We start from the raw sequence: 26,664 nt of genomic DNA, 5'->3' as shown, positions 1-26,664 counted from the left end.
CTGCTCCAAATCATTGATTTGAGTCCTGGTTTCCTTCCTGTCACAGTTCTTCTATATTTTATTTCTTTTGTAAAGAAGGGGCATGCCCCATTTTCTCCTCTCTCTTTTTTTGACATTTTATTTATGATTTCAGAGAGAGAGGAAGGGACAAAAGCAGTGTGTTGTCCCACTTATTTATGCATCCATTGGTTGCCTTTTTTTAAAGATTTCATTTATTTACTTTTTTAAGCAGCATTTTATTTATTTTTTAAAAGATTTTATTTATTTATCTTTAGAGGGGAAGGAGAGGGAGAGAAATAACAATGTATGGTTGCCTCTCATGCATTCCCTGCTTGGAACTGCAACCCAGGCATGTGCCCTGACTGGGAATTGAACTGCGACCCTTTGGTTTGCAAGCCCGCACTCAATCCACTGAGCCACACCAGCCAGTACCATTGGTTGGCCCTTGTATGGGCCCTGACAGGGATGAACACATAACCTCGGCATTCCAGGACAATGCTCTAAGTAACTGAGCTAGTTGGCCAAGGCCCTTCTCTCTTTTTTCTTTCTCTCTTCTTCTCCTCCTTCTTGTCTTCCTTCTTCTCTTCCTCCTTCTTCATCTTTTCCTTTTCTCCTCCTCTTTCCTTTTTTCCTTCTTCCTCATCCTTTCTCCTTTTTCCTCTCTCTCTGTCTACCTTCCCCTCTTTCTCTTGTGTGTTTGTTTGGGTGTAATATTTCCATAGTCTTATTTCCCCTTCTTTCTTTCAAAAGAGACATTTAAGGACCATTATATACACTTTTAACATACTGCCTCTTTTGTTCATTTTTATATTGGGTTTGTGGTATTTTTTCTCTTTCTCCCTCAATTTTAAGTCTTCTTCATATAGTAGGGAAATTAGATCTTTACCTCTGTTGTAGGTGGCAAGTATTTCCAACCTAGTTCATTTTTTTCTTTTAATTTTGTATGTTATAGTGTTGCCATGTTAATGTCACTTTATTTTGGGGTAGAGCAATTCACCGATCTTTTTTTGTTGTTGTTGTTGCATATGGATTTTGAATCAGACTTAGAAAAGTACCCTGACACTGAGATTACTTTTTAATTATACTGTTTTATTTTAACACCTGTATGATTTTATCTTTGCACATAGACCTCTGATCCATTTGGAGTTTATTCTGGTGTACAGTGTGAGGCATGGACCCAATTTTATCTTTCTCTGAATGGTCATTGAGTTGCCCCAATACCACTTATTAAAAGAACCAGCTTTTCCTCAGGGATTTCAGCTGTTATTTTTATCATATGGTAAATTTTCATATCCCCTTAGGTCTATTTCTGGATTTCCTATTTTACTCTAAGACTCTCCATTCACTTACCAGTTTTAATTATAGATCCTTTATAATATTATTTATTATTTGGTAAGCCTAGTCTCTTCTCACAGCTCTTTCTTTTGGAATTTTTACTGACCTTGCATATTTATTTTCCTTTATGAGTTCCGGAATCAACTCCTTAAGAAAAAAAGTGTTGTAGTGTTGTATTTTTATTAGGATCATGTTAAAATTATATATTAACTTGAGGAGAATTAGATCTTTATGATCTTGAGTTAACCCATCAAAGAACATGGGACAGCTTTTGCTTTGCTCGTCTCCTTTAAGCCTTTTGGGAGCGCTTTCAAGTGTTCTTCAGACAGGTTTGGATGATGTTAGTGGTAGCAAATAAAACACTGGACACTCTAGAAGATCAAAGCAAAAGTTTTATTACAGAAAATGTGATCCTAGAAGACAGAGCAGAGCCAAGTGAATCACCACATTGACACCAGCTGCCAGTCTCATGGCCCAGAGGGACAGGAGACCTGGAGCCAGATAAACAACCAGCTGAGCCAGAAGAGGTACCCATAGCACCTCTGCTGGACTTGACACCGCCCTCCTGGTACCCTAAAGATTCCAAATGACTTACATGGGGAACTATGTTCAGAGCCAAGCTTGCCTCTCATGAGCTGTGTTTTCTTAGGACTATGTAATTCCTTTTCTAGATGCCAAGAGCTGTAATATCAGTTAAACAACTCCCTAACAGATTACGTTAGAATATCCACAGAGTTCTCATACCTGTTAGTTTATTTCTGAATATTTTATGCTTTTTTATTTCTATAATAAGCAGGGGTTTCCCCACCAGGCTCGTGAATTGCAAAGTGGCGGCTTGGCACCCGGCCCCTGTGGGCCCCTGTGGGACAGAGTGTGGGATGGCTTCTTCTGGGCGTCAGTTTCCCCAGGGCAGACCAACTACAGGAGTGTCTCATGTCCCCGGTGATGGCAGGACCCTGGCACCAGCCAGCCTCTTCCATTTGTGGTTGAGGCTGCAAGAACAGAGAGGACAGTGGCTTGTCTGGGACAAAGTGGCCACTGGGGCACAAAGCAAGGCATGGTGCCTGTACACCTTATCTAAGGCCTTAAAAAATGTGTAAGTCAGAACAAAAGTCATGAAAAGTAAATAAATAGGGGTTTCTCTTTCATTATCTCACTTAACTAGCTATTGTTTATATCAATATAAACATATTTGCATATTTATATGTTATTTATGTATACAAAATCATGCATATATATGTATATTCTACAGGATTATTTTGCTTGTGTTAGTTTCACTAAAACTTTTGAGTTTCCCAAAAATATATCATATTGCCTACAAATATAGATTTTTATTTTCCTTTTCAATTTTTGTTTCTGATAGTTTTCTCTTGTCTAGTTGTATTGGTTAATATTGCCAAAGCTATGTTAAACAGTAGGGAACATCTTTACCTTATTTCTGGCCTCATGTTTTTATTCAGTAAGTAAAATCCTGACTTTAGGAATGAAGTATACATTGCTAATATATACATTTACTATATGCATATACACTTATATATACATGTATTTTGTTTAAATGAACTTGTTCTATTTAATGCTTTGATCATGAATAAGTATTTGAAATTATCAAAAGTATTCACAGTATCTATAGTCATAGTCATAATTTCTCCATGAATTTGTTATTATAATGAACTATATCAATGAATAGTACCAAACCATCCTTACATTCCTTTTTAAATCCCACTCAAACCCTGGTTGGTGTGGCTCAGTGGACTGAGTGCCAGCCTGCAAACCAAAAGGTCACAGGTTCAATTCCCACTCAGGGCGCATGCCTGGTTTGTAGGCCAATTGCTTCTCTCCCTCTCTTTCTTCCTCCCTTCCCCTCTCTCTAAAAATGAATAAATAAAATCTTTTTTAAAAATAAATAAATCCTACTTAACTATGGGTATTGTTTTTAATGTCCCCTTAGGGTCAATTTGCTAATATTTGATTTGAGATTTTTGCATAAACATTTACAGGTAAGGAAGATTTACATATTTTCTTCTTTAGTATTTACTGCAATTAGGGATCAATGTTATATTTACTTCAGTAAAAATGTTTGGATATTTCCTTTTTTTTCTGTGCTCTAACATTAGTATTATCTGGTCTCAGAAAGATTAAAAAAATTTCCCTGTAAAATCATGTGATTCTAATGTGTGTTTGTGTGTGTGCAAGAGAGGGGGGTGTAATCCATAATAGCTTTTTCTGTTTCCTCTATGGAATTGATTATTAAATACCATATTTTGCCATGTATAATGTACACACACATTTCTGTGCACATTATACATGGAATTATTATACCCATGTTATGTAATCATTATACCTATATATAATGTGCATCCCTATTTTTCCCTCAAAACTTTGAGTAAAGGAGTGTGCATTATATACTGCAAATATGATCAATGATTTTAGGACCCCCAGGGGTCCTTGTAAGCCTTTAAGGGTGAAAGCAAGTTTCTCCTTTAAAACAAAATATCTGCTTGAGGTTAAATTTTCTCTATAGTTTTCAAACCACACAACATGTATCAAAACACTGACTGCAGAAGCAGACATGAGAACATAGCTGTCTGTTACAAATCAAACATTGAAGAGATTTGCAAAATGTAGACTTCTGGTCAAGATGGAGGCACAGGTAAACACAGCTTGCCTCCTTACACAACTACAGCAAAAATTACAACTAGACTACAAAACAAATATCACCCAGAATTGTCAGAAAATCGAGCTATATGGAAGTCCAACAACCAAAGATTTAAAGAAGCCACATTCATCCAGATGGGTAGGAGATGTGGAGCCACTGAGAAGCTCAGAGAGGTGCAGGGAGGTGAAGAGGTGAGGGGAGGGAGAGAGGCACAGAGACGTGGAGTGGCATGCAGACACAACACAGGCAGTCCCATATCTGTGTGTGGTAAACAAAAATCAGGAGGGATCCCTCAGGAGCAAGGGATCCCAACCCCCAACCAGACCACCAAGCCGAGTTCCAGCACTAGAAATATAAGTCCCCACAACTTCTGGCTGTAAAAACCAGTGGGGGTTGGGGCAGTGGAAGAAACTGCAGGCTTCTCAGGGCACTTCTCTTAAAGGACCCACAGTGGACTCAGGGCTTACACAGACTCATGCCCTCTGGGATTTAGCATGGGGCAACAACTGAAAGGGCACCAGTGGCACAGGGGAAAAATTGAAGTGACTGGCATCAGGGCAAATGCTGGGAAACAGATTCCTCCCAGGCAAAACTGCAGAGGCCAGGGAGTGGCATTGTTCTCTCTTTAAGTCCTCTCCCACACAGCGCCACAGAGCAGTGACATGGGGTTGCCCTGCCTTGGTGATTACCTAAGGCTCCACTGCATACAACTTACAGGTACACTTTTCTACAACAGGCCATGCTGCTAAGACAGGGAATCAAAGCACCTATATCTAATATACAGAAGGAAATGCAGGGAGGCTGCCAAAATGAAGAGACAAAGAAATATGGCCCAAGTTAAAGAACAGAACAAAACTGCATAAAAAGAACTAAATGAAATGGAGTTAAGCAACCTATCAGATGCAGAGTTCCAAACACTGGTTATCAGGATGCTCAAGGAACTCATTGAGTACTTCAACAGCATGAAAAAGACCCAAGCAGAAACAAAGGTTGCATTAAATGAAGTAAAGAGAAATCTATAGGGGACTAACAGTGGAGGGGATGAAGCCAAAAATCATATTAATGATTTGGAACATAAGGAAGGAATAAACATTCAACCAGAGCAGAAAGAAGAAGAATTGAAAAAAATAAGGATAGTATAGTATAAGAAGACTCTGAGACATCTTCAGATATACCAACATCCAAATCATAGGGGTACCAGATGGAGAAGAGGAAGAACAAGAAATTGAAAACTTATTTGAAAAAAAAACAATGAAAGAAAACTTCCCTAATTTGGTGAAGGAAATAGACATTCAAGTTCAGGCAGCACAGAGTCCCAAACAAGATGGACCCAAAAAGGACCACACTAAGACACGTCATAATTAAAATGCCAAAGGTTAAAGATAAAGAGAGACTCTTAAGCCCTGACTGGTGTAGCTCAGTGGATTGAGAGAGGGCCTTCAAACCAGAGGGTTGCTGGTTCGATTTCCAGTCAGGGCGCATGCCTGGGTTGCGGGCCAGGTCCCCAGTAGGGGATGTGCAAGACACAACCACACACTGATATTTCTCTCCCTCTCTTCTTCCCTTCCCCTGTCTATAAGAATAAAAATAAATAAAAATTTTTTAAAAGAGAGAATCTTAAAAGCAGCAAGAGAAAAGCAAAGTTACCTAAAAAGGAGTTCCCATAAGACTGTCAGCTGATTTTTCAAAAGAAACTCTGCAGGCAAGAAGGAACTGGCAAGAAGTATTCTAAGTGATGCAAAGCAAGGACCTACAACCTAGATTACTCTATCCAGCACAGCTATCATTTAGAATTGAGGGGCAAATAAAGTGCTTCCTATGCAAGGTAAAACTAAAGGAGTTCATCAACACCAAGCCATTATTACATGAAATGTTAAAAAAAAATTATATAAGAAAAAGAAGGTCAAAACTATGAACATTAACCCCTGGCTGGTGTAGCTCAGTGGATTGAGCGCGGGCCTGTGAACCAGAGTATCACGGTTCGATTTCCAGTCAGGGTACATGCCTGGGTTGCAGGCCAGTTCCCGGCAGGGGACACAGGAGAGGCAACCATACACTGATATTTCTCTCTCTCTCTCTCTCTCTCTCTCTCTCTCTCTCTCTCTCTGTGTCTTTCCCTTCCCCACTAAAGATAAATAAATAAAATCTTTTAAAAAATCTAAAAAAAAAACTATGAACATTAAAGTGGCAATAAATTAACAATTATCAACAATTGAATCTAAAAAACAAACTAAGCAAACAAGCAGAACAGAAACAGAATCATAGATATGAAGACCATTTGGAGGGTTATCAGTTGGGAGGGGAAAAGGGGAGAATGGGAGAAAAGGTACAGGGATTAAGAAGCGTAATTGGCAGATACAAAATTGACAGGGGTAGCTTAAGAACAATATAGGAAATGGGGAAACCAAAGAACTTATATGCATGACCCATGGACATGAAATAAGGAGGGATTGTTGGAGAGAATGAGGGTACCAGGTGAGGGCAGTAAAGAGTGAAAAATTGGGACAACTGTAATAACATAATCAATAAAAAATATTTTAAAAAAGAAATTTGCAAATATAAAACATTCTTACTGAATTTTTTAGGGAAACAGTCATTTTTTTATAAAACCATGGGGTTATAAAATAAATAAATATTTTAATATTCTCATTTTAATGTCAAATATGGTATCAATAAATATAACCCATATAAACAAATGCTCTTTGAATGTCTACAAAACAATTTTAATTGTATTAAAGTGTCCTGAGACCAAAAAAATTGACAACTGCTGCTTTACGGGAATTGTTTTGTTTAACTTTTCTATCTTTACAATGGACAACTGTGTTAAATTGTAAATTAAGGGTATGTTCATCGTTTTTTATTAAATATATTTTATTGATTATGCCATTACAGCTGCATTCCCCCCTTTAGTTCATGTTCATGGGTCACACATATAAGTTCTTTGGCTTCTACTTTTCCTATACTATTCTGAACCTCCCCCTGTCTATTTTCTACCTACCATTTATGCTTCTTATTCTCTGTACCTTTTCCTCCTCTCTCTCCCTCCCACTCCTCCACTGATAACCCTCCATGTGACCTCCATTTCTGTGATTCCGTTCCTGTCCTAGTTGTTTGCTTAGTTTGCTTTTGTTTTTGTTTTAGGTTCAGTTGTTAATAACTGTGAGTTTGTTGTCATTTTACTCTTCATATTTTTTATCTTCTTTTTCTTAGATAAGTCCCTTTAACATTTCATATAATAAAGGGCTTGGTGATGCTGAACTCCTTTAACTGGACCTTATCTGGGAAGCACTTTATCTGCTCTCCCATTCTAAATGATAGCTTTGCTGGATAGAGTAATCTTGAATGTAGGTCCTTGCCTTTTATGACTTTGAAGACTTCTTTCCAGCCCCTCTTGGCTGCAAGGTTTCTTCTGAGAAATCAGCTGACAGTCTTATGGGAACTCCTTTGTAGGTAACTGTCTCTTTTTCTCTTGCTGCTTTTTAAATTCTCTTCTTATCTTTAATCTTGGCTAATGTAATTATGATGTGCCTTGGTGTGTTCCTCCTTGGGTCCAACTTCTTTGGGACTCTCTGAGCTTCCTGGACTTCCTGGAAGTCTATTGCCTTTGCCAGATTGGGGAAGTCCTCCATTATTTGTTCAACTAAGTTTTCAATTTCTTGCTCTTCCTCTTCTCCTTCTGGTACCCCTATGATTCGGATGTTGGAATGTTTAAAGATGTCCTGGAGGTTCCTAAGCCTCTCTTCACTTTTTTGAATTCTTGTTTCTTAATTCTGTTTTTGTTGAATGTTTCTTTCTTCCTTCTGCTCCAAACCATTGATCTGAGTCTTGGTTTCCTTCCTGTCACTGTTGGTTTCCTGTAATTTTCCTTTATTTCACTTTTCATAGCCTTCATTTTTTTTCTAATTTGCAACTATATTCAACCAATTCCATGAGCATCCTGATCACCAGTGTTTTGAACTGTGCATCTGATAGGTTGGCTATCTCTTCGTCACTAAGTTATATTTTTTCTGGAGCTTTGATCTGCTCTTTATTTGGGACATTTTTTTTTTGTCTCAGTATGTTCATCTTTAAGTCTGTTCACAAAGAGTTGTGCAATATAGTCTTATATTTAAAATTCTATCTTGTTCAATGGTTATTTGGTTCCTGTCATTTACTTTATATATGTTGCCTTCCTCTTTTTTCTTCATTAGATTAACTAGAGGTTTGTGTATTTTGTTAATTTTTTTCCAAAGAACCAGCATTTGGATATGTTTACTGTTACTTCTTTTTCCTACTTATTTGACACATTAACTTCTGCTTTAATAGTTCTACTTCCGGCATGTTGCACTAAGCCCATTATAGCCTATTTGGACTATTAAAACTAGTTTTCCTTCATGTGAGGCAATCAGCAGTCTACATCTATAGCCTTGGCCCAGAGCTATGTGTCCTCTCCCATCCTCTGTTATAAAAAAAAATTCAAAGGGACCTGGACCAGCTGGACATCCTGCAGGAGATCACTCTAGTCCTCTATTATGATAACATTATGCTAATAATATTAAATGCAAAGAACCATGTTATAAGTGAGAGATTAAACTTTATAAAAGTCAGGGTCGTGTCCTGGCCAGTATGACTCAGTTGGATGGAACATTGTCCCATAAACCTAAAGGTTGTGGGTTTGATTCCCAGTCAGAACACATGCTTGCTTGCAGGTCCCATCTGTAGTTGGGGTGCCTATAAGAGGCAAGATAGATGTTTCTCTCCCTCCCTTCCCCTGTTTTTATAAAATTAATAAGCACGTCCTCTGGCAAGGATTAAAAAAATAGAAGAGTGAGGGGCCTGCCACATTCACAAATTGATAAGGACCCAGAAATGGTCTGGGGCTTGCCAGGACATCCCCTCCAGAATAACAGACAAATTACTATATCATGTATCATCCACACCCCAAAGAAAGCAAGATACTTGCTTGCCCTCTTTGTGTTCTGGAGGCGGCAGATTGATTTACTCTTGGGATGCTGCTCTGACCCCTCTATCAGCTGACACAGAAGGCACTGACCAGGAAGGACTCTGAAGCAGGTCCAGGCTGTGGTGCAGTAAGCCTGCTGCGCTTGGGCCCTGGGCCACAGAAGACCCGTGGTGCTAGCGTGGTTTGTGGAAGGGAAGAGGCGACTGTGTCAGACTTACCACAAACCCAAGTTCTGGAACGAGCCGTGATATGCACAACAGACACCAGATGACAAATAGCCAGGTCCTGGGGAAGACAAACACTCTGATCTCGCTGACATGGAACGTCAAGTCACTAAGTGGCCAGAGATGCTGCATTGTATTTCTATTGTTGTGGAACAGACCAGCACAAACGTAACGGCTGAAAGAAACACTGATTTTTTCAGGTAACAATGATGTAGTCGGAAGTCCAGAACAGGTCAAACAGGTTCTCTGTTAGGGTCTCACAAGGCCCAAATCAAAGTGTTAATCAGGCCGAGCTCTTATTTGGAGGCTCTAGATAGGAATCTGCTTCCATTCAGGTTATTGGCAAATTCAGTTCCATTTTAGCTATAGAACTGAATCTCTGTTCCCTTATTGGCTGTCAACTGAGGGCCTCTCTCAGCAATTTAAGGCCACTGCATTCCTTCCCAGGTGGCCCCCACCATCCTGAAGCCAACAACAGTGTACTGAATTCCCCTCATACTTCAAATCTGTCTGACTTCTCTTTTGCTACCAACCAGAGAAACCTCTTCACTTCTAGAGTCTCACGTGGTTAGATCAGGCCCACCTGGATAATCGTATCTTAAGGTCAAATGTGCCGTATAACAAAACAGAATCACTGGAGGGCCATCTCATCATAACCATGAGTTCTGGGGATTAGGATAGAACATTTTGGGGGCCACTCTAGAAATGGTCTGTACTACAGTTTCCCATCAGGAACTGGGTTATCCTATACCCATTAAGTCATAAGCTCAAGAAGGTCCACCAGCAATCCACTGCAAGTTGTATGTTGGGTTTAGGCATGAGCAAAGCCAGAGCACACAAATAACATGCACTTGCTGATGGCTGAGATCCCCTTGGCAGGAATCACTCTTGCACCAGGCCCTCTCCTCCAACTTGTATCCGTGTTCATAAGGGCAGGTCCTTCATGACCAGCTGACAGAGGTGGAAAGGCCTCGTAGATGGGTCATGAGTACATGGAGCCCCGATGCGCTGCTGCTGCATGCTGTCCACTCTGGTGTGGCGCTGTGAGAGTGCTGACAGGGAATCCCGCCTGTGGGGTTGGGGGGAGCACTTCGAGAGCTACACTTGGTCATCCACTTTGCATGGAAACAGAAGCCCAAGGTAAGACTATGCATAGACTCATGGGCACTGGTGCGGGACTTGGTGGATCTCCCTTCCCTTCCTGGGAAGGGGAAGATTAGACTATCAGGCATGAGGAAGTCTAGGGTAGAGGCATGTGGATGGGCCTTTGGAAGTGAAGCTCATTTATCACACGCAAGCGCTCACCAGAAAGCATTCACCATGGGAGAGACACTGAACAGCCAAGCATGCAGAGTGACTTGGTCAGTTGACATCAGTCAGCTTTTGTCATGAGCCATACTCATGTGTACTGTCACAATGAGTGTATCAATGAAATATCCAGAGTAGAACCAGGAACGGAGGCCATTTATGAAGTCAACAGCGCAGGCTCCCAACCAGTAAGGCTGGTCTAGCCACTGCACTGCTGAATATCCATCCTATCTGCCAAGAACAGAGACCACGGCCGAGCACCTGGCAGAGCACCACCCCTCAGAGAGAACAATCACTCCCAGGCAAATCATCTTTGGGGGTCCATTATTCTGCCTGCCATGGAGGATGAGTGTCAGTTAGAGCTTTAAGACCAGTTCTAGCAGTGGGGGCTGTAATTCTTCTCAGTAACCTTTCTCTTGTAAGTTTCCCTCCAGAAGAAACCACCAGCATCTTGAAGAAGCTATTTCATGACGGGATAAGTTTGTTACACAAAGCAGTTGGAACGACAGGTGCAAGGGGTGACTGTGAGGTTGCTGTGGTAACCACCCAGGTCTCCCTTTCTGGACCAGTGTGTACATTCCCTCAGTGGCCAGAGGTGTTGGCTCCTGATGGCTCACAACTGACTCTTTCTGGAAATTGTCTTCAGTTGCAGAGGGTGTGTCCTCCCCTGGAGAAGCCCACAGCAGCCCAGGAGTATAAAGTCTTGGCCCCCTTGACTTAGGGCAGGACATCTCTGAAGGGCCAGCTGAGGGCCATCCAGAGCTTTTTATGGGGTCAGGAAGGTGACGCGTCTGTGGCAACTACGCTGCAGTTGACCTTTCCCTCTGCACTGCCCTGCCCACTGCTCCCAGATGTCCCTGAGAGGACTCCTCCATAGCTCTCCAGCGCACGGTCTTAGAGTCTGCTTTTTGGGAAACCCAACTGCAGGTAACTGCCTTTGGTTTTTATAAAAGGTATATAAAAAATACAGCCTTGGGAAATCATCTTCTACTTTTTCCAAAAAGATTATTCAGGATATTATTCTTGACATAACTCAGTGCCATCATAAAAATTACTTTTCTAAATGAGTCCTAGGAGTAAGAAAAGCATGCTGTATCCCCATAATAATAGCTTTGCAACTTGCCATACCTACATTTTCACCATGGCTGCCAGGAAGTTTGGAGCCTATCTCGAACGATCAAGGCCACAATTAGCATACTGGCTTTAATTCCCACTCAATGCTAGCCATTTTAAAGCCACATGGCAATGCTCGTGTTGTAATCTACCTCAAGCCATTTATCAAAAGGGACAGGGCATATATTGTGAATTAAACACGATAACTGACCACTAGCACTTTTAAGGTCAAACCAGCTCTTAACTCTCACTGCCCTTAACAGTGTAAGTGATATAGCACTTTTGGTTAGAGAATTGGCTCCTTCTGTTTATTAGTAGGCTGAGCTTGAGCAAGTCACCTTAACCTCTCTGGTTTAGTTTCTGACCTAAAAACATGAAGATAACGTTACTACCTGCTAGGGCTGTGGTGAAGGTCGATGAAATAACAGTTATAAGGTGAGCGTGGAGATGCTCAGTTAAAGGAAGGCGTCAAAACCACCACAAGCACTACCATCACTGTCATCAGCATCATTGCCACAAGGACAACAGAGGCATGAGCACTGAATAGAGCATGAACAATGCTGTCTCAGGCCCCTGTGGCCTAGGGAATGACAAGCTGCCACTGCTGCCATTGTGCCAGCCCGTCGGGCCTCAACAAAGCCCGGTGATGCTCCAGAATGAGAGACAAGCCGATCTGGGAGCAGACCAGATCCAGCTTCACGCAGCATTACTACCAGCCGCTTGGTAACAACAGAACCCATTTTGGCTCAATTTACACGGAAGTGTCATGCCTTGTGTGGGAAGGACAGCGATTTCCGGGAGCAGCCGCCATCATGGAGACCCCGTCCAGCCTTCTGTTCCAGATACTCCAGCGCAGCACTGTGGCGCCGGCCCATCAGCCCAGGCCAGACGGCGGCATCGCCAGCATGGCTGTGGGCCAGCTTCAAGCCGATGAAGACCCCGTCGTGGGGTTCCACCAGACGTTTCTATTAAAGAGCATCAACGGTGCTCGGGTTTGCACCCACGACATGGTCAGGCAGGCTTGCCCAGCACACTTCGGCTGAGCTCCTCCCAGCCAGGCTTTCAGGCTGTTTCCTCCTCCCGCTTCTTCCTGATACTCTTCACAATTCTCTAAATGCTCCAAACATCAAACACAAATGAGCAGGGCTGTGGAGGGAGTGGGCCCAGTGTGCTGCTGCTGCTGCCGCTGCTGCCGCTGCTGCCTAGGAATTGTGTTTGGATACTGGGCCAGTTACATGTACCAGAAGTTTCTGTTGTACCAGCACATACCTAGGAAAGCCTTAAATAATGCAAAAGATTGTTTTTTTTCCTTTTTTTAAAAACTTCTACTGACAAGTTGCTCTAGTAACCCAATGAAGTGAAGAAGAAAGCAGCTGCCTCACCATCCAGAAATTGATGGTCAGATGTTTCAATGCATCATGATACAATAAAACCTCAGAAATTTTATTTTTTTAAAAAATTAACATGGAATAAAAATAGTTTGGGGCTCCAAATCCTAAAATAGTTAAACCCCTGAATTCCCAAGTTCCATCAAAGAGCCACGGGTGAATCATGTTTGGGGGCCGTCGTTGCTTTTGCAGGTGGTGAACTGCTGGCCATTCGGCTGATTCCAGCCTGTCCGTGGCCTTCATTGGCATCTGTTCTCCTGACGTTGCTGGGTGGTGGGGCTCCCTGCTCTGTGCTCCCACCACATCTAGGACTAGCCCCCCATTCACCTGTCTTGTACCTGCCTCTCGCTCCCATTGGAGAGCGTGAGCCATTTAGAAGACAGAGTGTTTCCATCTTCTCACCACTGTATCCCTTGGACCCAACACAACACTGACAACATGAGGCGCCATCACACGTTGGTTCACTGAATGAATGAATAATGAGCCCGGCTCTGTCAGTCATTGTACTTAACAAGGGAAAATGAGTTGAGTGAGTTAGGGAGCGTTTTTAGCAAGTAGCCATTAAAGATGACAATCACAAACATTACAAGGAAACAGAGAAGTAACGTTGTGAGAACGCTAAGTAACCGACAACTGAGATTCCTCTTGTCCTCACCTAGAAAACGAGGCTGTCTCCATCCGCAGTGTTGGTTGATTGTGATGATTCCAGACAAACAGGCAACGCGTTTAGCATAGTGCCTACTATGAACATGGGTTTGATACATGGTGGACATGTCATTGTTATCATGATAATTTATAGCAATAGTGAAAGAAAAAATAATTCCTTTAGGCTGATTACAACGAATAAAACCATAGATTTTAACCATGTCTTTTAATATAGCTAAGTAATGTTATATTTTCTATAATTTCAAAAATGTTGTGATTAACTGACCTGGGTTTAATACCAGCTCTCCGAGCCTCATTAATAAAGCTGAAAAAAGTATTATCAGGTTTCAGTGAACTAAATGGACCTCCAAATGTGACAGTGTAGTCACTTACCTTTTCCAGTTCTTTCTCTCTTGCCTTAAATTCCACCTCTGGTGTCCTTGTGAAAGGCATCGTGGCCACGAGAGAGACCTTGAAAAAAAGGGGGGTCAGTAACTCAAATGCAGATCTGTGTGGGTCTGGCCTTGACTTCAGGAGGCAGGGCACTGGGGCTGGAAGGCAGCTGGTGAGCCAATCCAAGGACAGAGGACCCATGGAAAGAACCTTGGAATGACAAGTGGAGACGAATCCACAGCTCTAGCTTTCCGCCTCTTGTACCTGAGCCTCCAATGCCCCCTCCCCACATGCTATTCTTGCTGCTGGCTGTTTGGATCCGAATGCAGGAGCCTTTGACTCTGTCCCCCACCCCCTCAAGGCTGAGAAAGACGTTGGTCTTGCCTAGTCCACTGCTGCACGTTAGAGAGCCCCAGCTGCCGATGGGCACCAGAAAGGGTGTTCCTGCTACCAGGTTTGTCACGTGGTAACCCAGGAACACTCCACATCCCAGCCGCTGTGTGTTCTGCTCACGTCCTCTGAGACCCGCGGACAGAAATTGGAGTAAGGGACCACTCACACGTCATGTAAACAGTCACATGTATTTGGAGCCCTTTTCTTTGAAAAGTCCTTTGCACCTGTTGGCAGAATATCAACTTTCTGCTGTGTTCGGTCTGCACGGAGGAGTCTGTTATAGTTTCAGTTACAAAGTCAACGACGTTTGGGAAGCCCTGCCAAGTCCTTTCACCCAATCCTCACAAAAATGCTGTGAGGTAGGACTTATGTTCTGTCCATTTCTTGTCTGTTTTTCGGACAACAGCACTGGGTCTCGAAGAAGTTCAGAAGCCTAAACAAGATCACAGAGCAGCGGTGGGATTCGAAACCCTGGCCTGCGAAGAGCCTGGCTCTTTCTAGCACAGACACAGAGGGCTGGACTTGAAGGATTCTCTGTAAATTCATACTTTTTGTATCCTCACCAAAGGACATTTTTTCCATTGCTTTTAAAGACAGAGGAAAGGAGACAGGAAGAGAGAGAAACATCAGTGTGGTAGAGCAGCATCAGTTGGTTGCCTCCCGTACACACTCAGGCTGGGGATTGAACCCGCAACTCAGGTATGTGTCCTGACTGGGAATTGAACTCACAGCCCTTCAGCTATGGGATGACGCTCTGACCAAATAAGCCACCCTGGCCAGGCTGTAAATTCATACTTTAAGGCACTACTATGGCTCCAAGCACATAAGAAAAGATCAAGTACTTTAAAAATCAATCTTGGCTCAAAAGAGCAATGAACGGCTCCACGAACTACTTAGAATGACATGGAAAACCCAAATTCTTATGCACACAGAGAGGTCTAACCCTAAGAAAGAGAGCTATAAAATCAAACGGTATAAAGGGAAATTTAATGCAGTTTAACTTAAAATAATAGAATTATCTGACAACAAATTTAAAGTGGTAGGTTTCAACTGCATTTTCCTCATTGTATCGTATCAAGCAGTGCATGGTTTCAATCTGTGCCATTACCCGTGATGTTCATTTTGACACTCGATTAAGAGGCCACCTGCCAGGCTTCTGGACTGTAGTCACTCTTTCCCCCTTTGTGACTCACGAGAAATTTGTGGGAAGGCCATTAGGGACCTATTGCATTTGTGCAAACTGCTGTCAACAGTGCCTTCAACTGACATGATGGCAAAGGAGGGGCCGCATTCCACAAAACTCAGTAAACAGGAGCCACAAGCCATAGCAGTGGTTTGGATGTGAGGAAGGAGAAGGGGAGAAGCTACTTGGGGATGTTAAGCCTCCTGGTGGGTGGAGATGAGCTACGGCACACAGGAGAGCGGGCAGTAAGGGGGAGGGGGCAAGTTTGGCTATGGGGGGTTCTCACTCCCAAACCGAGAGTCATTATTTTTATTTTAAATTGATTTGCAATTTAATATTTAAATAGATAATATATTAATGTGATATGAAAATATTAAAAATATGCACAATATTTTATTTGGAAATTTAGCAGCACAGCTCTAAATAATCCATGGGTCAGAGTAGAAAAATCACAATGGAAATTAGAACATATTTGGCACTGAATGAAAATAAAGGTACCACACGTCATCATCTGTGGGATTCAATTAAAGTTGCACTTTGAGAAATATGTATAGCCTTAAATGTTCATATTAGAAAAAGAAGATAGATCTAAAATCAATGATCAAAGCTTTCATCTCAAGAACCTACTAAAAAAGAAGACACTGAATCCAAAGTAAATAAATCGAAGGAAATAATAAAGACAGAAATCCAGGAAATAAATGGACAAATGGATAAAAATGAATTAAACCAAAAGCTACTGTTTTGACAGGATTAACAAAATTGATTTAAAATCCAGCAGGAATAATAAATTAGGTAGATAGGTAGATAGACAGACAGATAGATAGATAGATAGATAGACCACAGCACAATAACACAGATGGATCTCAGAAACATTATCTCAAGCAAAAGAAACCAGACAGAAGAATGCATAGAGTGTGATTCTGTTTATCTGAAAGTCTAGAAAAGGCAAATGCAGTTTATAGCAACGGGAAGCTGATCAGTGGTGTCCTGGGACCGGACTTCGGAGGACTGACTATGCAGGGTCACAAGATTGCTCTGGGGATGATAAAAATACAGTGATTTCTCTGAGGTATGTGACTTCGAGTAGAACTGCTAATCACAGGATGGTTCGTGCTTAGCTGGATGAGGCCAGCAGCCTTTTCCGCAGTGGCCGTCCCAGTTACACCCTCGCCACCAGTCGTGAGACGCTCAGGGGCTATCCGCGCCCCCCAGACTGGGTATTGGGAGTCTTTTTCGTTTTAGCCTTGCACGTAGGCTGTGTGGTGGTAGCTCCTGAAAAGGTTTTCGTGTACATTCTCTGAAGACTGTTGAACATGCGCCGGTTTTTGTGAAGTGCAAGTTGAAGTCTCTTGCTCATTTTTAAAATAAAAATGGGGTTGTCTTTTTCTAATTATTTTTTAGGATTTCTCTGTACATTGAAACTGAGCTATTTGGTGGACAGAAATGTCAGTGTATCTTAAATCTGGAGTATTCTTTTTGTGAGGTTGAACATCTTGTTATCATCCATTTGTCCTTCCTTTTACTGAGAACGGTCTGCATGTTTTGTCCATTTTATAATTAGGTTTTGTTTTTTTCCTTGTATGTGACTACAAACTCTTTATATGTTCTGGAGATTAGCCTTTTGCTTTAACTTTAGTAAGAATTTTTCTTCTAGCTTGTCCTTTATCTGGCTTTGTTTAAGGTGTATTTTTTGGCCATGCGGGGGTTTTGTTGTGTTTGTGTGTGAATGCAATGGAATTTATCAATCTTTTCTTTTATGACGTATGGTCATTTTTAAGTACAACATCCCCCCTGACACACCAGAAAGATGGTTTCAGGCAACATACAGCAGCGCTGGCCTGAGCCTGGGAAGGGCCCGAGCTGATGGGGAGGGACAGAGGTTCGTTTCGTTTCTCTGCTACTGACTAGCCATGGACCCTTGGGCAAGTTACCTGACCTTGCCTGGGCCCAGTCAGCGTCCTTAGCAGCAAAGTAGGGATGAGGCCCAGTTTAAAGAGTTGTTGTCAGAGTTAAGTGAGATAGTGAGAGAGAGAGAGAGAGAGTGCACATGAAAACTGCTTGGCACAGGCCTGGCACCAAGTACAGACCCTCCACACAAGGTGAGCTTCTCCTAGCTCTCCACGTGGTGTTTGTGCAGGTGTGTGTGTGTGTGACAGGTGTAAAAGTCTGTGTGTGCTTGTGAGCGGGAAGAGGCAGGGCGGACTGTGGGATACAGCACACAGTTGGCTCAATTACTCATGGGCTCAAAATAAAAAAGTTGCTCCAAGCATTTACAGCCCCCAGGATGATTATAAATCCCACAGTCCTGGCCCCAGGCCAGACCAGCCCTTGTTTGCCCTCCCCCACCTCCTCCGCTGGTGGCCGGGGCCCTGCTGTGTTCCTGTCTCTCCGGATGGCCTGGCCCACAGATGCCCAGGTCCTGGAGGGTCAGAGAATGTCAGAGGCTCCAGGGTGGTCCCGAAGGGTCTGGAGCACAGGCCAGGCCCCCAGTGGTCTGATGGGCCTTTTGGAGACAGCCAGGACTGCTTGCCTGCCCTGAGGAGCTCTCTGGGTCCAATGAGCCAGTCCGGAACCAGGGAGCAGAGAGACACACAACCTGGCCTGGCCGGGGCCACGAACCCCAAGTCCCTCCCATGCTGGAGCTCACGGAGCAGGTGGGTGCACTTTAGGCCTCAGCTTTCCTGAGAAGGGGCCTGGATTCTAGGGTCTTTTGGACACCCTTTTCTGTAGAGCTTTGGGAGACCTGACCGTTTAAAGGACTCTAGTTGTGATGACAGCTAAAGGGGGGTGCGCAGGTCAGGGGGTGGAGGGATTGAGCAAAGGAAAGAGGACTCATGGGCATGGACAACAGTGTGCTGACTGCCAGGGATAGAAGGGTATAAGGGGACTAAAAGGCAATAAAAAATATATAATAAATAAGTAAAAGAAAATAAAGGATGGCTGTGAATCTATTTCTAAACAGACCGGACACCTCCTCCCTGCTGAATTCTGAAAAGCTGTTTTCTGTGACTTTGCTAAAGCTGAGACGTACACAGACACCTCTGGAAAGCCAGCAGGAAGCCAGGCAGGCCTCTAGTTCCAGTTGGCTGGGTGGGGGTGGGGTGGGGGGTTGATCCCGGGGCAAGATTCCCTGGGCAGCAAGCCCAACCTCCTTCTCATCCCACTGACCAGAAAGTGGGGTGCTGACAAGGAACAGCTCACCCACATTCGAAGCAGATCCAGGCTGAGGTCTAGACCCCAGGACACTCTCTCGCCCACCTGTGTGTCCCAGCATCAGAGCCAAGGCCTCAAGTGACGCCTTAACAGGGGCTCAAAGCCATGCAGAGCTGGACTCAAACCCGCTCTCTTTCTCCTCCCCCCCAGATGCCACCGACGCGCTAAACAAAGAAACGCTTTGTGAGATCGCACTGGAGGGTGACTTCGGAGCTTAAGAAGCTGCAGAAGTTGGCTCCCCCTCCCATGGACAGGTGGGGCCCCGTTCCCCTCACTTAGAACCGAGCCGGGCTTTGTGACTTGAGAGACAAATTGAACGATGTGGAACTGGTGGCCGGGACTCTCACAGCTAGTTCCCCCCAGTGTCGTGCCAGGTATGAGAATGAAGCCACCTTGGAGCCTAAAGGTGAGCGCACCCGCCAGAATCCCACGCAGGCGACCCCACTGGTGATACCATCCATGCCACGTGGAGTGAAGAACCACCTGGACGAGCTCTGCCCAAGTTCTTGGCCCACAGAATCACGATATACAATGTGCTCGTAGTTGTCGCAACCCACTGAGTTTTGGTGTCATTTGTTGGCAGATAAACTGTACCATGACTCTTCATCTTGAACACACCACAGAACAGAGAGGCCAGCTGTTGAGTTCTCTCTAAAGCAAATACACTGAACCTCTGAATTTTGTATACTTTGTATGCACGGATTTCTTTCAAGCTTCTCTTAAGTCTATTCCTGGCTATAAATATCACAAATGTGACTTGGATGCCAACAGGTATAAAATATTAAACCCGATTCTTATGGAGAAACCACTGTACACAAACCATTCCGTCCTCGTTTAATTCTAGAACCACCTTTCAAGGTAGTTTCATGCGATGTCTCCATTTCACCAGAGAAGAAATGGAGACAGAGGTTAACAAATTTGCCCAAGACCACACAACCAGCAAAAGGCAGGCCTGGGTCCCCAAACCCACTTTTCTCTCCATGGGCCACCTCCGCAGTGGAGGGAGCTTCTCTGTGGCCCTCCCCACGTACAGGACAATACACCGGACAGGCCGTGCCCGTAGCACTAAGGACTCTGGGGCAGACGCTGGGGTGGAGGTCCCAGCATCCAAGGAGAGCTGCCTCCGGGATGATGAATGAGCACAAACCTCAGGCCCAGGCTTTCTCCACCTGCCCAAGCCCCTTCCTCAGGCCCCTGCCACAGCTGTCACCAACACAGCCTCTGATCCGATTACAGACCCCGGAGCCCCCGACCGCCGCCTCCTCCTCCTCCTCCTCCTGCTTCCAGAGCACTGGAAGGCAGAGACCCATCCTGCCTGGAAACAGCGCTGAAGCTGGAGGACCAATCCATCCGAGGCACCGCCAGCTGCCATCTTCCCTGTGGCCCCCGCCCTCTGAGCTCATCCCCTGGGGTCTTAGGCGGCTGGTGTGAAGAGGGACAGGAATGAGGGCCCTGCGCTGGGGCTGTGTGGAATCCTGCAGTTGGCTTTGTTCAGGCGCGGAGCACCTGCTGCAGGAGGAAGTCACCTCCTCCTCCCACCCGGTGGCTTCCTAACACGCTATTGGCTCGGGAGGCCCAGGCCTGGGTTAAGTCTGAGCCTCACCATTTATTAATTTGGTGACTCTGGCCTGCTCCTCATCTAACCTCCAGTCTCCTCATCTGTAAAAGGGGTTCATCATAGCACCTGACTCATGGGTTTTGATACCTCAGGTCCTCACCTGGTTTTATACTGGTTGAATAAAACCAGAATCCCACCCCCCAATTCTATCCATCCACCCCCTCTGATGCAGCTCCCTGACCCCTACTTTCCTCCACATTTCCCTCCCTTCCCTGTACCCCACACCTACTCAGCTGGGCTTGACCAGAGCTGCTCTTTACCTTCTGAACTTTACCTTCAGGAAGCTGAACATTACCTTCCGTGTGCTAATGACGGCTGGAGTGGGTGGCTAGACAAGCTTCAGACGTTTAGAAAATGTATCCAATACTTGGAAATGAGGCAACTAGCCTATTGGACGCTCTCTCAAAGCCACACTGGTGCACCGCCCAACAGGCGCCAACGGGTCACCTGACTCTCTAAGGAGAGGTCACTTTGTTGGATCCTGTTTTCTACCGATTCTGTAAAATTAGATGTTTACTTCAAAGGAATGGAGGATTGGGAAGTTGGAAATGATTCTTATAGGTAGAAAGACAACCCCAAAGGTTACGGTTTTACTGGAGGATAGAACGTTTGCCGTCCTGCCGGCCCCCTCAGTAACGAGACAAACCAATCTCTGGTACATGCTCACTTTACTGTGCAGGAGAATCGTGTTTGCATTTTTCAGAAAGTATGCTTCCTCACATTTGGGAAAGAGGCCAGAGCTGAGGCGGAAGGACCCCAGAGGGTGGGAATTGGTAGGAAGGAGGTCTAAGCCCCTGCTGATGAGGGCAGGCTGGAGGATGGAGAGGGAGGCTGAGCTTGAGGTGGGGGGTGCACCTGTGTCCTGAATAGACGGTGGTGCTTGGGGATGCTTGTCTGTGGCCAGTGGGGATGTCGGGGGCGGGAGGGTTGGGGGTGGACAGAACTACCAAGGAGTGACTGCCCGACAATAGTGGTGAAGCCAAGTGGCAACAGAGAGCCAGGAGGTCACTGGTCCCTCTTCCCAAACCTGAGCAGAGGTAGATGAGAAAATGTGGTCTCCATCAAAACAGTGTCAGGGATGAGAGATTCTAGAGGAAATCTTCGGTGGGGTTAAAAAAAAGACTCCAGGTGTTGAGAATGAGTTTCGGAGATGTAAGAGGTTTTTGGAGGAGGTGGGGTAAGTGTGGAAGATGGCAGACAGCAAGGACCTGCTCCTCGGGTCCAGGAATGAGGAGGGCAGCAGGTAGCAGGAAGCCATCTGGAAGGGAAGCTGAGTCATGAGGCCTGGGACAGACCAGGCGGGCCCAGGGCTTCCTGCCAGAACAGGGCCTGGCGCAGTCAGAGGTACGGATGCATCAGGTCTGCACTGTGGCCGTGGAGCAAGAGCCAGACCCTGTGGCTGGGCTAGAGGAGAGGACCACTGCGTTGGTCACACTCTCTTCGGCTCTTGGCTTTCAACAAACCTCCCTACAGGTGTACAAGGGAGGTGTCAGGGCAGCAGGCTGCAGCCGGCAGGCCCTAATCCCACCTACAGAACTACCAGGCGGTGGGCATGGACCCCCAGCAGGGAGCCCCCAGGTCCCTTCTCTTGAGGACACCTAGGAGCCACGCTGGGACGTTTAAAGCAACTCTCCCTTCAAGATCGGAATTTGCTTAAAGCCCCCACATAAAGCAAGGTGTCGGCCCATCTGTGTCTGGCCAGGATAGAGGTGACTCTGGTTTGGTCATCTCTCTTATCCCGGCCCTCCAGCCCCGAGCCCTTTCTGTCCTAAGTTCTGCCAGCTCTGGCCCCCAGGCCCCCACCCCACACCCAGCTGCTGCCCACTGTTCACCCTGGTCCAGATGGAAGTTTCACCTTCTCTTTGGAGAAAAACAGAAGTCTGGGCTTTCCGCTGCACAGATGCCTCAGAAGGGATTTCTCCCAGTTCACCATCTTTTGTTCCAAAGGTCAAAGGATTCAGTAGGCCCAACCCCACTTTTCGAGGCCAGCGATTGCTCCAGTTAACAGGTGTTCCAGGAAGCCCTCCGGGGCCCTGCCCCTGACCTGCTGCTTTGGAGTCTTCTGGGGGAAAGGCTGGAGAAATTGCATCTTCAACAACCACTCCAAGTGAATTCGATGATGAGGCAAGGCCTGGGGGACACAGGTAGAGATTAGCACCCCTCCAGTCGGCTAACGAGATAGTACACGGGGTCCTGCTCCCCTTTCAAGACCAAGTTCTGGCTAAATTTTCCCATATCTTACTTAGCCACCATGTTCATCCTTGCGGGGGACCGAGGGAGCCCACTGAGTGCGGCTTGTCTCCAGCACCCGCTCCTCTTCCCCGGGGTGGGGGGAGAACCGACTCAAACAGAATCATGCCAAGAGGAAGTCTGTGGTTGGAGTCCCCGAGGGGACAAGCGTCAGAGGAGACGCCCCACTGGCAGGTGGAAGGCTCCCTGAGGAGGCGCCCTGGTGGGACTGCCCACGTCGCTGTGGACCTTAGCGGAGGACAGTCACGCGACACTACCACTTAAGCTGCGTGGAGCAGGTGGAGAAAGAGCCCCCTTGAGGTCCAGTCTCTTTGTTTGGAACAGGAGAGCAGTTCGCTCTCAGGGTTGCCGTGAGGCTGGTCTGCCACGAAGAATCTAAATCACTCCGCACAGGGCGTGGCGCATCGTGTGTGCTCGGTGAGCGAGGCTGCTGTCATCCATCATTCATTCAACAAACACTCGCTGGATTAAAACGGCAGAAACAAACAACAAAACCGAAAAGACACAGATACGGTCCCAACGCTCGTAGTGCCTGTGGGCAGAGAGTCTTAAAGGAATTTTACTCTAAGGTAAGAAAAGGAGACAAAGGTTTCTGTCTCTCCAGAGACAGAGGAAGAGAACTGCGGGGAAGGCGCTGACTCGGTTCGGATGAGAGCCCTGCCGCTGCCCTGCCCTCGCCCCTGCCTTAGATCCAGTCGTTTGGGGCAAGAACAGACTGCAGAGGTCCCAGGAAAGGGGGGTAAGGTACCGAGTCCTCCGAGACTTCAATCTGTAGAACAGATAAAGTCATCACCCCTCCCCCCGCCCCTGCTCGGATGTGTCGAAATAGCTTGGTGACCTGGAACTATTCTTAGTTCAGTCAACTTCATAGCCTTCTCTACCTCGAATGTCTCAAGTTACTACTTCAAAAACCTCCTACACCTGAAAACTGCACAGTGAAGAATAATCCAGTGGGTTTGAGGGCCAAACGAGAGCAGGGGTGGTGGGGATGGGCCCAGAATCACGGTCCTGCTCTTCAGAACCGGAGGGTGAATGATGAGAACTGAACCCAGGCTCTCCTCCCGGAGAGCTGAGCTCTTTCCGCGAGAGCTCCAGGTGCAACAAATGCCCTTTTAAACACTGGGAGCGCAGAATGGGACTGGGGGAGGTAAGAGGGGCTGAAGGTTAACTGCTAGAGAATTCCAGACCCCAAAGCATTCAGCCAGCACCCTGGGCGGCAAAGAAGCCTGTGGTTCATACAGGGAGGGGAAGAAGGGGCTCCTGGGTTTGGATTTGCAACTCCTTCTTGGGTACGGTCTGAAAGAGCCTGCGTGATCCAGGATCTTGCTACAACAAAGCCTTTTGCTTTTGTGGCCTGGCAATCCTGGTGGGCTGGAGGGGGAAGTGAGGAATAAACATTTACCCCTCCAACAGGTACACAGCTCTGAAAACAACCAGTCAGAAGTGACTTTCACCCTGCATTGTGGCTGGTGGATCTGCAAATTTGAGTTTTAAGAAGACAGCCAGAGAGGTCTGGCGAAGCAGAAGAGCCCAGGGTTCTACCCTCAGCTCCACCACTTTCTAACAGAAAGTTTTGGGCAAGTTACTTCACCTTTGTGGAAGCTCAGTGTCCTCTTCTGCAGACGCGGGTTAACACCACCCACCTCCAACTTGTTGCCCTGAAGCGAGATGACGAAAGGCCCTGTTTGGCACTTAGTACGTAAGTAATAACTCTGAAGCGGCTTCCACAAGGCTGACCGGTTTAAATCAGGCCGAGACAGAAGAAGCTCCCGCTCCGAAGAGAAACAAGCAGCGCTGCTGTAGGAAAGGGCTGCCATTTCCTTAACAAGATGCCGTTAAACAGCTGCTGCATAGCTTTCGAAATAACAATATAACTTGTTGCAATTTATGACTGAGCTGCAAGCAGTTAACACTTGGCTCATAAACAGAGACATCTCAAGAATATCACACGTCAACCCATTTGCTCCGGGAACTTTACTAAAGGAGAAACTAGAGAGGAAAAGAGTTTGAAAACTAGACTGAAAAAAGATGGAGGAAGGGTTGGCATGTGCCGAGGGCCCCCTCTAGCGGTGCTGGGAATCAATGGAGCAACTTGAGAGGCTACTGGGAGGAAAATGGACCCGCGCAGACAAAGCTGAAGAAAGCGTCACACTGGCCAACCTCTGCGGTGATCATCTCTGACTCTGAGGTGGTGTGAGGGACTTCTGTTTGGGAAAAGCTCTCCTAACAAAGGTCTGTGCCTTAGAAGTGGCACAGTTCTTTACTATGTTACACGTTAATTGCCTCCGTGACCTTAGTCCGAATGATTTGGCTTTACACCCATGTCTTTCAAGTTTGGTTTCCTACTGTGCTTTTTCTCTCTCACCTGTATGTATTGTATTTGCTTCCATATTTTGAGTTTTTATAACCATTATTTTTAATGGCTGCATAATTTTACTTACTTTATGAGGCCGGAGCAGGACTTGGTATCATCGTATACTCGAAAGTTTTACATCATCAACACGCCAGGCGCTGGTCTGAACCCCACAGATCCGAAAAAGACAACATTCAAATGCTGGTGTTCCCTTTGCAGGGGACTTGCCCCCACTGATGCAATGACCTGAGAGTGTAAATGTATCTGTGTTCTCCCCGCAGACCTAATTTCTATGCGGCCTCATCTCCCTGCGGGCTTACTGGCTGCCACAAGGGCTCTTACACCCAGGAGACTTTCTGTCTCTAGGAAGAAGAGACGAAGTGCCACATGGTGGCAGATTTATGGAGCAATACTGGCATCTTCCAGGCAGAAGACTGGCAGCCGGTCCCCCTAGGACATTGAGACAGGTGACCAGGGTGTACCAAAATAGGGGAGGCCTAAGAGAGGATGGGGGGGAGTGGGGAAGGGGAAGGAAACTAAAGATGGTACCTCACTCATGAAATCTGGTACTCTGACATACAGGATCAGCCAACACTGTGCAAACACAACGCAGCATCTATTCCCATTTTCATAGCTACCCGGGGAGCGCAAGGAGCTGTTGCCTCGATGCCCCCAGGAAGTCCGCTCGACTTGGGCAGGAAAGCCTGGGGGTCTGTCGTTCTGGCTCCGTCAGTTACTAAACCAGGTGTGTTTACTCAAGCCATTTGGGTCGCTGACCTGGGCATTATCCTGGGCTTCCAGTTTCCTCAACTATAAAATGCAAGTGTTAAACGAAAAAATCTTGTATCCCTGGACCCTACATGTAAGGCCCGATACTGTTAGCTTGGAGTGTGCTGACCAAAAAAGCTGTATTTAAGAAAAGGAAATGCTGTTCACATAATCTGAGTCCCTGTCAAGCTAAGATTCCTTCTAGAAATGTAATGGAATCGACCCACTTTACCAAGAATTATTTAATGTGACCTTTATAAAGCCATGCCACCCCTCTAGGCACTGAACAATTGAAATAGATTCTATCATCATTTTTCTCAGAGGACAAGGATGTTTCTCCCAAAAGAAGTATAAAACCTAGGGAATAAGAGTATCACTATGGGCTTAATAGTCACACAAAAGTAGAGGATTTCCATCTAATGACATATCATTTAAAAAGGAAAAAAAAGAGGCTCTGGCCGGGTAACTTAGTTGGTTAGAGCATCATATCCATACACCAAGGTTGTAGGTTCCATAGCAGGTCAGGGCACATACAAAAATCAACCAATAAATGCATAAATAAGTGGAACAACAAAATCAATGTTTCTCTCTCCCTTCTTCTCTCTTAAAAAAATCAATAAATGAAATTTAAAAGGAAAAAACCCTCAAGGAAGGAAGGGCATTCCTGGTTTCTTGGTAGTAACACAACCCTTTGCTGTCACCAATTTTTAACTGCATCCATCAGTGTGCATCCGTTTCCATTTACTCTTCCCCTGTTGCAGATGCAAACTTGGATTAGTCATTAGTGTCCAGGATACGGAGAAACGCTGGCATAAGAGGTGAAGAATGAATACCATGCTACTATTAAAAAAAAAAATCCCTGACAGTAAATACTTTGTGCAC

At 45.4% G+C, this 26,664-nt stretch overlaps 1 protein-coding gene across 1 annotated transcript; it reads left to right on the top strand.

Moving 5' to 3' along the window:
• The first annotated feature begins 12,234 nt into the window (after window positions 1-12,234).
• On the top strand, window positions 12,235-12,621 carry LOC119064041 (nuclear transport factor 2-like). Its single transcript, XM_037165622.2, has one exon. It carries the CDS (start codon window positions 12,235-12,237, stop codon window positions 12,619-12,621), a length of 387 nt encoding a protein of 128 aa, XP_037021517.2.
• Window positions 12,622-26,664: the final 14,043 nt, after the last annotated feature.

The sequence above is a fragment of the Artibeus jamaicensis genome, unplaced genomic scaffold, assembly GCF_021234435.1.
Source record: "Artibeus jamaicensis isolate MK-2021 breed Jamaican fruit bat unplaced genomic scaffold, CSHL_Jam_final contig_490, whole genome shotgun sequence".
NCBI classification, from domain to species: domain Eukaryota; kingdom Metazoa; phylum Chordata; class Mammalia; order Chiroptera; family Phyllostomidae; genus Artibeus; species Artibeus jamaicensis.
This window is presented reverse-complemented; position numbering and strand designations above follow the sequence as displayed.